Source organism: Chiloscyllium punctatum, chromosome 13, assembly GCF_047496795.1.
Source record: "Chiloscyllium punctatum isolate Juve2018m chromosome 13, sChiPun1.3, whole genome shotgun sequence".
NCBI classification, from domain to species: domain Eukaryota; kingdom Metazoa; phylum Chordata; class Chondrichthyes; order Orectolobiformes; family Hemiscylliidae; genus Chiloscyllium; species Chiloscyllium punctatum.
Genome location: NC_092751.1, coordinates 106,913,447 through 106,930,730, shown reverse-complemented (window position 1 = coordinate 106,930,730; position 17,284 = coordinate 106,913,447). Strand labels below are relative to the sequence as shown.

Genomic DNA, 17,284 nt, shown 5'->3' with positions numbered 1-17,284 from the left:
GGAAAGATTTGAATGACTACGTTTTATATCCCTTGGAGTTTAGAAGAGTAAGAGGTGACTTAACTAAAATGTCAAACATCCGGAGGTATCTTAACAGGGTATATTTGGTGAGGATGTTTCCTCTTACGGTAGAATCTAGAAAAAAGGGTCGATGTTTGAAAATTTCTGTCATGAATCTTTAGAACTCGCTTCCTATAGGAAGCAGGGTCCTTTAAGGTAGAGGTAAGTAGAAAGTAGCAAAAAGGGTGAAGTGTTATCATCAGTAGGCAGGAATAGAGATTTGAGTTTAAATAAGATCATGGCTGATCTGATTGTAAAGGTCGAGCAGGCTCCAGTGCTGAATGGCCAATTTCTATTTCTAATGAATATGTAGCACAACTCCTACGAGCATTTGACCAGTGTGTAAAAACAATATCACACCACTCTATGCATTTCAGTTGCAAAGATAAACGAAAAGCAGTGCCACTAACTGGATAGCAGTTCTTTGGACGTGCACCTATGCTGTAACTTTCACCCGCCAGTAACGAAAAAAATTGAGAGCAAATTACGGTCACGTACGGCACAGTATTGTCACTATTCATTTTTTAAAGGATTGCATTGTTGTTACAAGTCCCCGAGGAATGAGAGGGCCCCTTACTTTTCTTTTTGAAAAGGCTTTTTTTTGGTGCGGGAATTTGTTTTTTGTCTACACAGATTAACGATGGAAAGGAACAGAGGAATGGGGGATACTATGAGGGATAGGGAGGGTTACTACTTGTGTCTGGCACTGGGGCAGGTGAGAACGTGCACAACTTTTTGTTTTGCAAGGGACAGGGATGTGGTGGTGGTGGTGGCTTATGAGGAGGAAACATGTGCCAACGGTTCGTTTCAATTATTTTTCTCTCTAAGCTGGAGAGACTTGTGCTTTTCCTTTCTGGCTGCTGTTAACCTATCCTCCCCTCCTCTGGTGATTTCCCCTTGCTGATAGGCTGCGTTTGTATTTTCAAACGGGTTGCCAGAGACAGACAGAGAGCGAGCGAGCTTCCCCTTCCTGTTGTATCTACAGGATTAACACAGGAGGGAACACGAGCTGCAAGCACCACTGCCGTTTAGAGCAGGAGGTGAGTGCCAAATACATACATCTATATTAATACAATAAAAGCACACCGGGTTCAGTTGCAATCGAAGAATCTTGTCTAACCGCCAGAAAGTTTATAATGTACATACATATTTATAACAAAATGCACAAACGGTAGGGGGTAAAAAGAGACACGGTTACTGAGACTCGGGTACCAGGTGGGTCGATTTCCCCCGCCCCCCCCCCCCCCTCATTAAAATCGGAGTTTTAAAATACTAAAACAACGCGAAGAAATGCTAGAGGAGATTTTATATCTCAAGATAAGTCATTGCATCTGCAAGGCGATGAACGTTTTGTTTTGCTGCGGCGAGAAGCGTTTGGCCTTTTTTGTGTATATTCTGTTCTAGGCCTCGAGGTTTTAAAAATGGCTAGAAACGCAGTTAAATGGAGAGCTATGTGTACGACGAGCGTGAACGGAGTTCGTTTAATTTTTGTCGATTATTAGCAACCCCCCTCCCCTACCTTTTCCCGCCGTTGGTAGACGATGACTGGCCGCCTTCTGCACAACTACCACCACAGCCGCCACCATAAAACAAGAAGGAAATAGCCCAGTGTCGAACCGTGAATTAAAAAACAAAATCAAAACGCGTGTAGAGTTGACGCTCTTACTGACGGGGAATGCCGCGGTGTGAAGAGGAGGAAGGCGGCGGGTAAAAGGTTTCCCCACACTATCGGTGTGAGGGGGGCCTCAGTGAGGCCTGTGCTGGCTCCGTCCCGCGGCCGATGGCGGTTGAGCGGCGCTCGCGGTGACGGTTTGAATTCGAGCGCGAGCCGGTCGGTTGAAAGTTCGGAATTTAAACCAGGCGCTCTCCCTTTGTTTGGCCCAGCACCTCAAGATCGTTTATTGTGGAGGCGATAGGATGGGAAGGGAATGAGGGATTGTTTTTGCATTTTTCTAACCCTAACATTTAAAAAAAACATGTACCTGTGGTTTGGGGGAATGCGGGAGAGGTGGTTGTGGGCATTTGCCTCTATTGTATTAGTTTTTAAACAAAGAAAAATTGATTTGTTCATACGTGTCAGGTTGGAAAAGTTGGGTGGGGAATAGACGAGGTGCTTGGCTTTTTTTATTTCTAATCCTAACTTTTTTTAAAAATGTGGAGTTAAACCTGTGATCTTAGACTGTGGGGAGAAGAGCGTGTTTGGTCTTTTCCAAATCTGGGTGTAAGCATGTAAACGAGATGAATTTGCTCTGCTTCGAGTTTTCTAAAAATATAGATTTTATACCTGAAGTATTAGGTTAAAGAAGCTGGGGTGAAGGGCTGTTCTTTACCCTCTTAAATAACGTTTAAAATGATGGATTCATACCTGTTGTGTTGGATTGTTGAAGCTGGGACGTGGAATATTGGCCTTCACTACTCTCTTTTAAACAGCTTCATTTTCAATATAAATTCATACCTGTTGCATTATGTTGTTGAAGCTAGGGGTGGAATGTTAATTGTTCACTACCTTTGAGCTAATCTTTTAAATTATAGATTCACAACATGTATTAAGTTGGAGAAGGTAGAATGTTTGTCATTCTCTATCTTTTTTTGATTGAAGTCATTTAAAATATAAATTTCTATCTTTTTTTTTACGTTGAAGGAGTGGGTACGTGGGGATAGAATGTTGTTAGCTGTTCCTTACCCTTTATTTGAGCTTATCTTTGAAAACATACTTTTGTACCTCTGATACCAGACTGAAGGTGTGAAAGGGTGTTGTTGCTGTTCCTACTCTCTTTTTATTTAAACTTTTTAAAAAAAGTATTCATTCATACCTATTAGGTTGAAGACACTTGGAGGAGGAATGTTTTTAAGTAGCTTTCCAGCCTTTTTTCTTCAAAACCTAGTCATTTTAAATGTTGCGTTATACCAGTTCTGTTCAGTTGGAGACGTGGTGTGACAACAATTTTGCTCATTCTCTACCTTTTTTGTTAGGTTGGTGGGCTGGGTCCTACTGTTTGGAGCTTGAGGGCAAATCTGGGAGAGGTGTGCAAGATCATCAGAGTGGGATTTTGTCATTGAGATGATTGGGTCTGGTATCCAAGAGTTTAGTTTTTTTTAGATTAGATTAGATTACTTACAGTGTGGAAACAGGCCCTTCGGACCAACAAGTCCACACCGCCCCGCCGAAGCGCAACCCACCCATACCCCTACATCTACCCCTTACCTACACTACGGGCAATTTAGGATAGCCAATTCACCTGACCTGCACATCTTTGGACTGTGGGAGGAAACCGGAGCACACCGGAGGAAACCCACGCAGACACGGGGAGAATGTGCAAACTCCACACAGTCAGTCGCCTGAGGCGGGAATTGAACCCGGGTCTCTGGCGCTGTGAGGCAGCAGTGCTAACCACTGTGCCACCGTGCCGCCCAAAAACAGGGGCTCGTCCGGGATAGAAGAATGAAAGGTGATAGTGAAACACAAAATTCTTAACACTCGTAAATGCAAGAAGGATCTATTCCTTGGCTGCAGCCAGGAAGGGGAGCAAGTATAGAACCAGAGAGACCGTCTTTGAATAAGGTACGTCATTTATGCCTGAGATGAAGAGGAATTTCTTTACTCAAAGTGCTTTTTTCCTTTGGGCATCTGTACCCAGAGGGCTGTTAGGCTCAGTCTTTAAGTATATTCTAATATCGTGATCAATATATTTTCTCTTTAGATAGTCATCTAAGGATATGGGGATATAGCAGGAAAATGTTATTAGGGAAGTTCAAACATGCTCTAGTTGAATCGTAGTATAGGCTAAAGAAGCTGAATAGCCTCTTGCTTATTTCCTATGCCTCTCTTATGGGGCTGATAGTGCACATATTTCTGGGTACACGGATTTAGGCAAGGCTGTGAAATGGAAGGAAGTATTGTTTTAAATGAGTGGTAAAGAGCTGGAACTCACTTCCTTATGAAGGTGATGGTGTTAAGAATACAGACTGCTACTGATGTCAGAAATTGGATAGGCGCTTGAGTGAATTAAGCTTCCAGGGTTATGGAGTAGAGTGGCAGGAGATGGGACTGTTTGGGTTGCTCTAAGGAGAGCCAGCACGGATACGGGCTGAATCGCTTGCTGTTCCATCCAAGTTTGTTTTAAATCTGTGCTTAAGCTTTTTATGTTTTTGGTTTATTTCTTTTAGTTTGCAACTTATTGTGGTTTATGCGATTAGTTTGGATAAATGGGGGGGGGGGAATTGTTTACTCTTGCAGTCCAGAAATACTTTTTGTATGAAAATGTGGAAGTTTAATAGTGTCAGTGAGTGTATCTCTGGTTAAAAGGCTCCTTCGAAGAGTGGTGAGTGGGACTAATCAAATTGCTGTTCAAGGAGCAGACTGACTCAGTAGGCTGAATGGTTACTGCACAGAAAGCCAATCTGTGATTTATTCTGAATTGTGAGAATTTCATAAATACTTGAAGAGTTTGTCAGGCTATGGAGGAAAGTAAAAAAAGTCAACCATGATCTGGGCTTTGCTGTACCATTCTGTGGTTGAAAGTTCTTGTTTCTTGAGTACCAAGTATGAAGTTGATTTCCCAGAGTATATTTCATTTAATCGGTATAATTCCACACTGGTAGTGGGTGGAGTTGAAGGGGAAGGGCCAAATTTGTGACGTGTGTCAGAGCCAACAATATGAGAAGGAAGTTAAAGATCCTGGTCAGGCTTGAGAGAAATTTAAAAAGTGCCTTGAACACAGTAATCTCTTACTCCCCTTGCTGTGCATTTGTAACAGTAGGAGTAACAGATCTTGGGGAAGGAAAGAACTTATTCAAGGAGAAGGTCAAATAGAACTGAACTGTGATGTTTTGTGGTATTGCTGTTGCTGAATACTCTAACATACTGGGGTTGTCATTGACCAGAACCTACACTAGATCAACCATATCGATATTGTGGCTATAAAAGCAGGACAACTGGAAATTCTACAGCAACAAACTCAACCAATGACTCCGCAAATACTTTTCACCATTTGACAAGACTTGAGTCAGGCATGTGATTGGAATAATTTGCATTTGCCTGGATGAGTGCAGTGCTGACAACATTCATGAAGCTCAAAACCATCCAGGAAAAAGCAGTCCTCTTTGTCAGTATCCTATACACCAACTTAGCAATCATGCCTTCCACCACTGGTGCACTGGGGGTGGGGTAACAGTGTGTACCATTTACAAAATGCAGTGCAGCAAGTAGGAGATAGTGAGAGCCGCAGATGCTGGAGAATCGGAGTAGATAAAGTCTAGGCCTAGAAAAAGCACAGCTAGTCAAGCAGCTTCTGAGGCAGAAATGTTGACTCTCCTGAGATGCAGCCTGAACTGTGCTTTTTCCACTTTATCTGCACAGCAGCAAGGCAGTCAAGTTCCTGTTCAACAGCTTCCTGATAAACAATTTCTACCACATAGAAAGACATGAACAGCAAAAGAATGGAAAGATTACATGACATCCTGACTTGGAACCAAGTTGCTGTTCCTTCATGACAGCAGTCAAAAATCTTAACCCCTCTTCCCCCCCCCCCCCCCCCCAAAAAAAAGAACCATACTGTACCTACACCAGATGAACCATGGCAGTATGAGAGGGTGATTTGGGGTGAATAACAAATAATTGTTGTCAGCAATACTTCTATCCCATGAACAAAATTTTAAAATATTTGTGGTCAGGTTAGCTGGTATTGTGGAGAAGGGTTTGAATGAATTCAACATGAGATTGGACAAAAACTACTTGAGTTAAAACAAGATCAGTGGATTAGGAGAAACTGTTTGAAATGATGTACTTTCTGTATAAAGTTGAAGGTTCTTAGAAAATAATAAGTATTCATAGTAAGGTTTAGAGTATACTGTATGATATGGCAAATGAAATAACACTCTTGGAATATTGAACAATGGATGTAAGTTTGCTCGTTGAGCTGGGAGGTTCATTTCCAGATGCTTTGTCACCCTACTAGGTAACCTCTTCAGTGGGCCTCCAGGGAAGCAGTGTACATGATTCCTGCTTTCTGTTTATATATTTGAGTTTCTTTGGGTTGGTGATATTTTTTCCGGCGGTGTTGTCATTTCCTGTTCTTTTTCTCAGGGGGTGGTAGATGGGGACTAACTCGATGTGTTAGTTGAAAGACTTCCGGTTGGAATGCCATGCTTCTAGGAATTCTCGTGCTTGTCTTGTTTGGCTTGTCCTAAGATGGATATGTTGTCCCTGTCGAAGTGGTGTCTTTCCTTAACTGTATGTAAGGATATTAGTGAGAGAGGGTCATGTTGTTTTGTGGCTAGTTGGTGTTCATGTATCCTGGTGGCTAGTTTTCTGCCTGTTTGTCCAGTGTAGTGTTTGTTACAATTCTTGCACGGTATTTTGTAAACTACATTAGTTTTGCTTGTTGTCTGTATAGGGTCTTTCAAGTTCATTAGCTGCTGTTTTAAGTGTGTTGGTGGGTTACCATGTTGCCAAGGGGTCGGAGTAGTCTGGCAGTCATTTCTGAGATTTCTTTGATGTAGGGGAGAGTGGCTAGGATTTCTGGATGTGTTTTGTCAACTTGTTTGGGTTTGTTGCTGAGAAATCGGCAGACTGTGTTCATTGGGTACCCATTCTTTTTGAATACACAGTATAGGTGATTTTCTTCTGCTCTGCATAGTTCATCTGCGCTGCAGTGTGTGTTGGCTCGTTGAAATAATGTTCTGATGAAGCTTAGTTTGTGGATGTTGGGATGATTACTTCTGTAGTTCAACATTAGGTCATGTGTGTTTTCCTATAAATGCTGGCTTGAAGTTGCCCATTGGCTGTTTGCTCTACTGTGACATCTAGGAATGGCAGTTTGTTGTTGTTTTCCTCCACTTTAGTGAGTTTTAGGCGAATAAAGGGTATTATTGGTGGCCTTGAAGGTTTCCTCTAATTTATTTTGTTTAGTGATGACAGAAGTGTCATCCACGTAGCGGACCCAAAGCTTAGGTTGGATGGTTGGCAGAGCTGTTTGTTCGAGTCTCTGCATTACTGCCTCTGCTAAGAACCCAGATATCGGAGATCCCATGGTTGTTCCATTGGTTTGTCTGTTGAAGGTGAAGTGTGTGGTAAGGCATAGGTCCAGTAGCTTGACGATACTGTCCTTGCTGATGAAGTTAGTGGTGTTTGGTTTATGTGTCTTTGGGTCTTCTAATAGTGTAGTCAGTGTTTCCTTGGCCAGGTTAATGTTGATTGATGTAAACAGGGCTGTTACATCAAAGGAGACCATTATTTCATCCTCTTCTATCTTCGAGTCTTTGGTCTTCAGGAATTCTTGGGTGGAGTGGCGTGAGTCTTCTGTTAAGTATTTTAGTCTTTGGTGTAGCTCCTTGGCTAATCTGTAAATTGGTGTTCCAGGTAGCCAGACTAAGTCTGAGGGGGGCTCCTGATTTGTGAATTTTGGGTAATCCATAGAAGCGTGGTGTATTGGATCCGTCTGGATTCATTTTTGGAAGTTGGTCTTATTTATTTCTCTAGATTTCTGAAGTTTTTTGAGTTAGGATGTGATTTGGTTCTCTAGTTGTGGGATTGGGTCTGTCGCCACTTGTTGGTAAATGTTGGTATCTGTAAGTAATGTGTTTGCTTTTTCAGTGTAATCTCTTCGATTTAGAATGACTGTCAAGCGTCCTTTATCTGCAGATTGATTGTCAGGTGATTGTTTACATCAATCAACATTAATCTGGCCAAGGAAACACTGACTACACTATTAGAAGACCCAAAGACACATAAACCAAACACCACTAACTTCATCAGCAAGGACAGTATTGTCAAGCTACTGAACCTATGCCTTACCACACACTTTACCTTCAACAGACAAACCAATGGAACAACCATGGGATCTCTGACATCTGGGTTCTTAGCAGAGGCAGTAATGCAGAGACTCGAACAAACAGCTCTGCCAACCATCCAACCTAAGCTTTGGGTCCGCTACGTGGATGACACTTCTGTCATCACTAAACAAAATAAATTAGAGGAAACCTTCAAGGCCACCAATTTATTCGCCTAAAACTCACTAAAGTGGAGGAAAACAACAACAAACTGCCATTCCTAGATGTCACAGTAGAGCAAACAGCCAATGGGCAACTTCAAGCCAGCATTTATAGGAAAACACATGCGACCTAATGTTGAACTACAGAAGTAATCATCCCAACATCCACAAACTAAGCTTCATCAGAACATTATTTCAACGAACCAACACACGTGGCAGCACAGAGGAACTATGCAGAGCAGAAGAAAATCACCTATACCGTGTATTCAAAAAGAATGGGTACCCAATGAACACAGTCTGCCGATTTCTCAGCAACAAACCCAAACAAGTTGACAAAACACGTCCAGAAATCCTAGCCACTCTCCCCTACATCAGAAATCTCAGAAATGACTGCCAGACTACTCAGACCCCTTGGCAACATGGTAGCCCACCAACACACTTAAAACAGCAGCTAATGAACTTGAAAGACCCTATACAGACAACAAGCAAAACTAATGTAGTTTACAAAATACCGTGCAAGAACTGAACACTACATTGGACAAGCAAGCAGAAAACTAGCCACCAGGATACATGAACACCAACTAGCCACAAAACAACATGACCCTCTCTCACTAGTATCCTTACATACAGTTAAGGAAAGACACCACTTCGACAGGGACAACATATCCATCTTAGGACAAGCCAAACAGAGGCATGCATGAGAATTCCTAGAAGCATGGCATTCCAACCGGAAGTCTATCAACAAACACATTGTATTAGACCCCATCTACCACCCCCTGAGAAAAAGAACAGGAAATGACACCGCCGCAGGAAAAAACATCACCAACCCAAACATATAAACAGAAAGCAGGAATCATGTACACTACTGAAGATGTTACCTAGTAGGGTGACGAAACATCTGGAAATGAACCTCCCAGGTCAGTGAGCAAACCTACATCCAGAACCTCAACCTAAGTTACAAATCTTCTCAAAACTCACTAATATTGAACAGTGGCAACTGCAACCTTGATCAAAAAACTAATGTTGGCACTGTGATGATACTGTTGCTTTTTAAGAGGTGTATTTTGTCCTTTTTTTAAATGAAGAAAAGTTGAGACAGAAGTTCAGAGTCTGTTCCAAAGCAAATTAAGTAAACAGCTTGAGGCTTTTTATTTTGGCTTTAAAATGTTGAAAACCGGAAGCAGCATGAGTACGCGGGATCAAGCTCCCACAGAACCAGGATTCTTAGGTTTAGCTTTCAGCAGTTGCTAAGGTCTTGAAGCTGGATGTGGAAGCTCTTATTCCTCTCTCCTTTCCAGCTAAAAGCTGGGTTCTGTTCCTGCTGCTTGAATTGAGTGGGACACCATCTATTTTACCGAATTTGCCTTTGCCAAGGGTCTGTTTATGGGATGTTACTATATTGGAACAGTTAATTAGTTAATATAACCATTATTTTGTCATGCATTTCCATAGGGTTACAGTTCAGACAATTCTTATTTTCATTTTATTGTCTGTATTTTAACTGTAGTGTAAAAAAGTGTTTTGCTTTATGTTGAGTAGTTTGACTAATCAAATTTAATCTGGAATGCAGTATGTTACACTTAACCTAATGTTTTATTTTATAATTATCTTTATATATTTTGAGGGTATTTGGTCTGGTCCGTAATAGCATATTTGGTGTCATTTTGCTCTGGGTGGAGCTTCTGATCACACCTTTTATGTGATCATTATTTCCATCTCAATAATACCCCCCTGTTGGATCCCTGCCTCAGCTCATCTACTGAAACCTGATTTATACAATTGGAACCCCTTGACTGCCTTCTTGAAGTGCTGCAGTCCAGGTGCTGTAGGTAGATCTACAAAACCATTAGGGTGGAAATTCTATTATTGAGGGAATTAAATCCAAAGTCTGGGCAGTTGTGGCCTCCTGTAATGAACAATAAGCGTACCTTGATTGTAACGCACTGAAGCAAAGATTTCCATGTGAGAAGTAATTGATGTGAACTGAGAGGCGTTGCTAAATTTAGTGGTGTACATGGTCGGCAAAACATGCCCTTACTTATGTTTCTATAGCTTTTTTCCCCCTGCAATAGTTTGCTAGTTTGTCAGCAGAGGCTATAGCTTAAAGAGGTTAACCATGAGACATTCCTGCTCTTATTGCCTGTCATGGGCAAATTGCAAGGATTTGTCACAGAGATGTTAAAGGTGTTAAATTTGTTCTGCTGATCTGCAAGAAATTGGATGTCTTGGGGAGAGTGTGGTATGTTCCCCTGTCTAGCAGGCAGAATGTAAAAATTAAAATTGCCATCTCCTACAATTCAGAATCCATTAACATAGCCAGCTCCTACCATTCAGAAAGAATAAGACCATTGCAGTTAAGAATCTAACAATACCCTGCAGTTAAAAAAAGATTTACACCAGATCTTGCTATTAAGGAATGATCTAATCACATTGTTTCCGGAAACAATCAAATCACTACATTGTGTCTTGAGTGGCATGCGGCAAGGGGGAGTAGCAGGGGGTTGTCTTGTGAGCATTACTGATGGTGATCTAAAAGGGAAGACTGTTCCCTTGTGCAGAGAGATTTCTTGACACTGCTTTGCAAGCCCTGTGAAGAGTGTTAAGGGTTCCTCCAAAAGCTTGTACAGAGGAACCTTGATTATCCGAACAAGATGGGCAGGCATTATTTCATTCGGTTAATTGACTCAATGCCTCCCTTCTGGAGCTCAAGAGTTTTCTGAAGTCTTTGGAGGGTGGGGGAGTTGGTGAGTCTCAAAATAGCATACACATGCAGCCAAATACATAATTGTACTGCAACGTTTTGACAGGTTCCACCTTTGCCCTGTACAGGGCAATGTTGGAGAGATTATCTGGGGGAGGGAGGTTTAGGGTACACTCTTGTGTAGAATTGCAGAGAAAGTATGGAGAGAGAGAGAGAAGGATGTCAGTCAGACATTTTGAGACGGTGCCTGCGCTCCTATCGATGTCCAGGACTGTTCTCAACAGCATTTCAGTTAGCAGAGTTCATTTTTAATCATTGTTAACAAAAGACGTGATCAGTGTTGAAACACCTGTTTGATGTAAGGTTTCTATCAGGACCTTGAGATCTTCAAATAATCCAAAATTTGGATAATTGATATTCAGATAATTAAGGTTCCTCTGTACTGAATAAATTTAGGCTGTTCACAGAAGTTGGTGTATTGCAGTTGCATCAATTGTGTAAAAATGTCAAGAAACATAATCTAACATTATTTGGCCATATTGGAAATGTCTTCTATGGCAAATAGCCCCTGAAGTGGGGCTTGCACCCAAACAGTCCACCTCAGAGGGGTTGATGTTGCCCATTGTGCTACAAAACCTCCAGGAATGGGCTAATTATTCAGGATTTTTATTTTCTTATTTGTTCAGGGATGTAGGTGTTGCTGGATGGTTAAGCATTTATTGTCCATCCATAATTGCCCAGAAAGTAGTTAAGAATCAACACATTGCTGTGTATCTGGAGCTACATGTGGGCCAGGTGAGGTAAGGATGGCAGAATTTCTTATTTAAAGTGGTTTAGGATTTTCTTTTTATAACAGTTGACTGTGTTACATGGTCACCATCAGGTTAACTTTGTATTCCAGATGTACTATGGTGGGATTTAACCCCTTGTCTCGAGAATATTTCTGAAGGTCACTGGGCCCAAAATGTTAACTGATTTCTCTCCACGAATGTTACCAGACCTACTCGGCTTTCTGTAATTGCTTGCAGTTCCAACAATTTGTTTCTGATTTCCAGCATCTGCAATTCTTCCAGTTTTGTTCTCTTCACCCACTCTTTCCCCCCCCCCCCCCCCCCAACACCACCACCATTGTCTGCAATTCTGAATTCGTAGCCACATTATAATACAGTTCTGCCTCCCATAGAATAAAAGGTCTTTTAAAAAAAACCTATGAGTGCTTGACAGTATAGTTGCTGAGAGGCTGCTTTCCTGTAGTTGGAGGTCTAGAATTAAAGTTCATACTGCCAGGGAAGCAGATTAGCTTAGCACTGAAACAAGAAATAGCTTTCAATCTTTGGAATTCTCTACCTGAGGGAACTATGGATATTCGGTCCTTCCATATATGCAAGACTGAAACTGGGTTTTTGGACAATAATGAAATAAAGGATAGTGTGAAAGCATCACTTTTTCCTCCAGTCCCTGCTTATTATTATAAGTTACCTTCCCCCCCCCCCCCCATTTTAAGAGGACTGCTGTTATCCCTACCTATGAGAATCTTAAAACTCATGGTACTATGGTCACTACTTCAAAATGCTCCCCCACTGAAACTTCACTCATCTGGCCAGGCTCATTTCCTAAAACCAGGTCCAGTATAACTCTTTCTCTGGTTAGACAGTTTACGTGATATATCAAGATCTTGAATGGTCCTTACAAATTCTGCACCCATCCAAGCCCCAAGTACGAAGCAAGTCTCAGTCAATTTTGGGGAAGTTAAAATCACCCACCACAGCAACCCTAATGTTTTTACACATCTCCAAAACATTCAGGGAACTCACTTGCATTCGAACAGAGCGAGCCTCTGATCTGGAGTCCAATGCGCTACTGTTGCACCATAAGCGTGTAAAAGCTTGGAAAAGATTCTCGGGGACAAGATCTATGCGCATTTAGAAGCAAATGGACTTATTAGCAATAGACAGCATGGTTGTGTGGGGACACACTGACTTGATTGTCACCTCAAAAAAAACTCAATGAAGATGATTGAAGGAAAAGTGGTTGATATTGTCTACGTGGATTTCAGTAAAACCTTTGACAAGGTCCCTCATAGCAGAATGGGTACACAAAGTAACGTTACATGGTATCAGGTTGTCTGGTATGAGGGATTTTTGCTATAATTGTTAGATAGACTGGGTTTGTTTTCATTGGGATGTAGGAGATTGAGAAGCGATCACAAGGTTTAAGATTGTGACTGGCATAGCTAGTGGAATGTAAGAGGCTTGTTCTCTGTATGGAGGGGTCAATTATTAGGGGACACAGGTTCAAGGTGCAGGGGAAGAAAGTTTGAGATGTGAGAGGCAAGCATTTTACACAAAAATGGTGAGTGCCTGAAACATGCTGCCAGAGGTGGTGAAAGCAGACACAATAGCAGCATTCAAGAAACATCTGGACAAATACAAATAGAAAGGGAATAGAGAGATATGGAACCTATAAATGAAGACCGTTTTAGTATGGAAGGGTAAAATGTGTGCGTGCAGGCTTGGAGGGCCAAAAGGCCTGTTCTTGTGCTGTATTGTTCTTTGTGAAAGGTTAAAGTTGAAGTGCAGGAGGAGATTAATCATATGGTTGCATCTGTTTGTGGGACAAATGCAGTGGACCAAATTTTTGGCTGGTTCCCTTAAAGGACATAATCTTCCAGACAAAATGTTGCTTATATTTAATTTGATGGACTCTACTGCAGTGTAATGAAATGCTGAAATGCTCTTTGTAATATGTAACTTGATCCATTCATTGTTAGGCATCCAGTTAGGTTCAGATGAGACACGTTCCTTTTGCTACATCTTTCAGAGAACATGCAGTACTCGTGCTGTACAGTTCCAATAAGAGATGGAGGCTACACAGTGATTTCAATATCAGGGCGAGAATTGAAAAATCAAGACTGTGGTGGACTTTGAATCATCGTAACTCATTTACCAAGTAGACTTGATGGGTAAATTGGACTTCCTGTGATTTGGGATAGGGCATAGTCGTCATTAAGGGTGGAAGATGGGAGACCAGGAGAGGTGTTTAAAGTGAGATTCTCAATTTCATTTAAAAAAAGTTAATGCTAAGGGTGTAGGCTAGGCCACTATGTTTTGTCTAATTGTAAGAGTCAGTATGTCTGTGATAGGGCAAGTATACATTCTTGGTGCTATGCTGCATGCGTGGATGTCTAAATAACTAATTATGGCCTTTGTTTAGATCCACAGTTGGTTTAATATTCTGACTCCACATACAAGATGTCAGCCCGAAGTGGAAAAAAGAAGATGACCAAGTTATCACGCTCAGCCAGAGCAGGGGTAATATTTCCTGTTGGTAGGATGATGCGATATTTGCGGAAAGCGACCTTCAAATACCGTATTGGAATGGGAGCACCTGTTTACTTGGCAGCAGTCATAGAGTATCTAGCAGGTAAAAAGAAAAAAACTGTCAAAGTTTAGATGTAAAAAGACTATTTGTAAGGAAAAAGTTTCAGAAACCCCTTAATTTAGGTGACCATGATTTTGAATCTACAGATAAAAGTTGTGGTATTACTTTCTCTGACCCCTTTAAGCTGAAAAATGTGGTATTGTTGCAGCTGAAATCCTGGAATTGGCTGGAAATGCAGCAAGAGATAACAAGAAGAGCAGAATAACTCCAAGACATATTCTACTGGCAGTGGCAAATGATGAAGAACTAAATCAGGTAAGGTTTGTCATAAAAGCAAAACACTCCAGATTCTGAAAATGAGAAATATTTGGGTGAGACAGCATCCGAGGGGGGGGAAGAGAGAGAAAAAAACAATTTGAAATAAGGGAGTAATGAAGGGACACAAAGAAAGAAAAATGGAATTGGGAATAGCAAGATTGTTATTGCTATTGGTTGCGGCAGGGCTGATGGAGAATGATCTTGAATTGTCATACTCAGTGTTGGGGCTGGAAACCGGTTACGTCGTATTACTGTTTTCGTATGAAGAGATTCAGACCCTACATGGAGGCATTCTGAATTTAAATAAAATGTAAATTTAGCTTTTCAAGTTAATAGGTTATCAAAGCAAGAAGAACGACAGTATACTGACTTATTCTATATCAAGTGTTTCAGAAGTTAATTTTCCAATTCACAAATAGATTGGCTACAATTAATGCAACTATTTAAAATGTGAATCTAAAACTGCGAATCCTAGATGTTATATTAGCTTGCTTTGGAAGTATCAGACACAGTTCCCACTTCATCCTGCATATAAATTAAATTTGCATCTTGTTTTGTGCACTAAAGTTACAATAGTGCTGCTTCATGAACTAGAACTAAATGTTGTTGTGTTGACCTAAAAAATTCAACCCAGAATTCGTAATCTACTGTTTTAAGTGCATTTTGTTCTAATAATTTTACAATGTAACAACATTTTTAACAAAGATCTATAATTGCACACCCAGGCAAAATATGCTATATTTGAAACTGCTGTTACTTTGTGCCTGTAGCTACTGAGAGGAGTAACAATTGCAAGTGGTGGTGTGCTGCCTAGAATTCATCCTGAACTTTTGGCAAAGAAACGTGGTTCCAGAAGTAAAGTAGAAACCATTCTTTCTACACCATCAGAAAAGAAAGCAAAAAAAACAAAGACTTCTCCCATCAAAAAATCTGTCAAGAAAGCATCCATCAAAAAAGCTGCAAAACCCAAATCAGTCAGAAAAGTAAGTATGCACCTTAAAAAGTGTTTTGCTTATTGTACCAGACAGGGAGCTGCGCTCATGGTAGAGGTAAAATTGTGTATAGCTGTGCAGAACTAGTAATTGGTAACCATTATTAGATATTATAACTTTAATCTTGTGTTTCATGAAATATCCTTTTAAAAGTATGTAACTTTTGAAGCTCAAATTCACCCAGGCCTTGGAATTTTATTTTTAATCTTGGGCTTTGATCTTGCATTTCCCTTAAATTTGGGAAAGTTGTGTGGTAGGTCCTGATACTTTGCTTCCAAAATTATATTCATTTGCCTTCAAGGATAATTTTAAATTTGAAAGTGAAGGTTATTAACAAAATGAATCTGGATGAATACAATGTTATCTAGTTTAAAAATTCATTCTCCAAAATTAGGGTAACTCGTCAATTAATAAAAACTTGTAGTTTTACTTGATTTTTAAAAATAGTAAGGAAAGATTGCTGCATCAGCTTAGCAAACTCTCTTTAATGACCAAACTTCTAACACCATTAATCCAGCAGTAAGCATTCTTCAGGTAGTTAGACTACTTATCTATTGCAATATCTATACCTAGTATTAATGGAAAGCAGCAACATAATCATAACGTCACTGGGCTAGTAATCCAGAGCCCCAGGCTAATGATCTGGAGACATGGGAGATGGTGAAATTTAAATTCAACAAGAATTTGGAATGCTGTGTTAGCCAAGTGGTGGCTAAGATAACCATTGTTAATTATCGTAAAAATCTATCTCATTCACTGATGTCCTTTTAGGGAACAAAATCAATCACTTTTACTTGATCTGGCCTACATGTGACTACGCACCCATAGAAATGGGAGAATTCTAGCTAGTGGCACCCATTCTATGATGGAATTTTAAAAAAGCAGGCAGAGATCATTGGTGTAGGTCACATTCTCTACTTGATCTAGCTCCCGGTTTATTTGCAGTGACATTTCCAATTGCCATTTATGATTATCACATTTGGGTAGGTTTGTGAAACACGAGACAACATTAATATGGGTGCATAGATCAGTGGTCATACTATAATTCATTTTGTGCCTGTGATTTTTGCACATACTGAAACAGACATTCATTCAACATACAGGATACCATTCCAAATATATAATGCATCCGATTATCAGGATGTGGGAAGATGGAAATCTACCATTATCTAATTGTAACATGTCTTATGATGTCACATGGCTACTGTACATCAGATTGGATAACCTTAGAATCAACCGATTCATAATGCAAAAGCAGGAGTGATACGTAATGCCATTTGCTTTAAAGGATTAAGTGGGATTTAGATTTTAAACAATGATTTGTTGGCTATAAAGAAACAGGTTTTTTGTTCTTGGGGTGAGAGTGTTGCTGGATAGGGCAGCATTTATTGCCCATCCGAAATTGCCTTGGAGGGAGTAATTACGGCCACATTGTTAGGGAGAGAATTCCAGGCTTTTGACCTTGTGATGTAGTCAGGTTGATGTGTGGCTGGAGGAGAACTTTGCGGCCTTGCACTTGTGACACGAATGTTACTTGCTAGTTGTCAATCCAAGCTGGCTGGATATTGTCCAGATTTTTCTGCAAATGGGCACTGACTGCTTCAGTATGAGTGTTGCAGATTAGCCAATAATTTTCTTCACTAGCAGGGTCAGAAGTGAAAATTTTCACTGTTGAAATGAAGGTCAATGAGGAAATAGCTGAAGATGATTGGGCCTAGGAACTCCTGCAGTGATGTCCTAGGGCTGAAATGATTAACCTCCAAAGACTGCAACTATTTACTTTTGCGCTATGTACGAATGTAACCAGTGGAGAGTTTTCCTCTCCAATTCATGTTGAGTCA

General features: G+C 40.6%; 1 protein-coding gene across 3 annotated transcripts in view; it reads left to right on the top strand.

The window, feature by feature from the left end:
* Positions 1–977: 977 nt before the first annotated feature.
* macroh2a2 (macroH2A.2 histone) overlaps positions 978–17,284 on the top strand; it is a 44,483-nt gene continuing 28,176 nt past the window's right edge. For 2 of the 3 annotated variants that reach the window (XM_072583565.1, XM_072583563.1), the window contains exons 1-4: positions 978–1,100; positions 13,966–14,175; positions 14,342–14,448; positions 15,222–15,434. In XM_072583565.1, the coding sequence (XP_072439666.1) occupies positions 14,004–14,175; positions 14,342–14,448; positions 15,222–15,434 (492 nt within the window). In that variant the 5' untranslated portion in view covers positions 978–1,100; positions 13,966–14,003. Of the gene's footprint in view, positions 1,101–1,637; positions 1,768–13,965; positions 14,176–14,341; positions 14,449–15,221; positions 15,435–17,284 lie in introns of those variants that run through there. The other variant, XM_072583564.1, reaches the window with a different exon arrangement.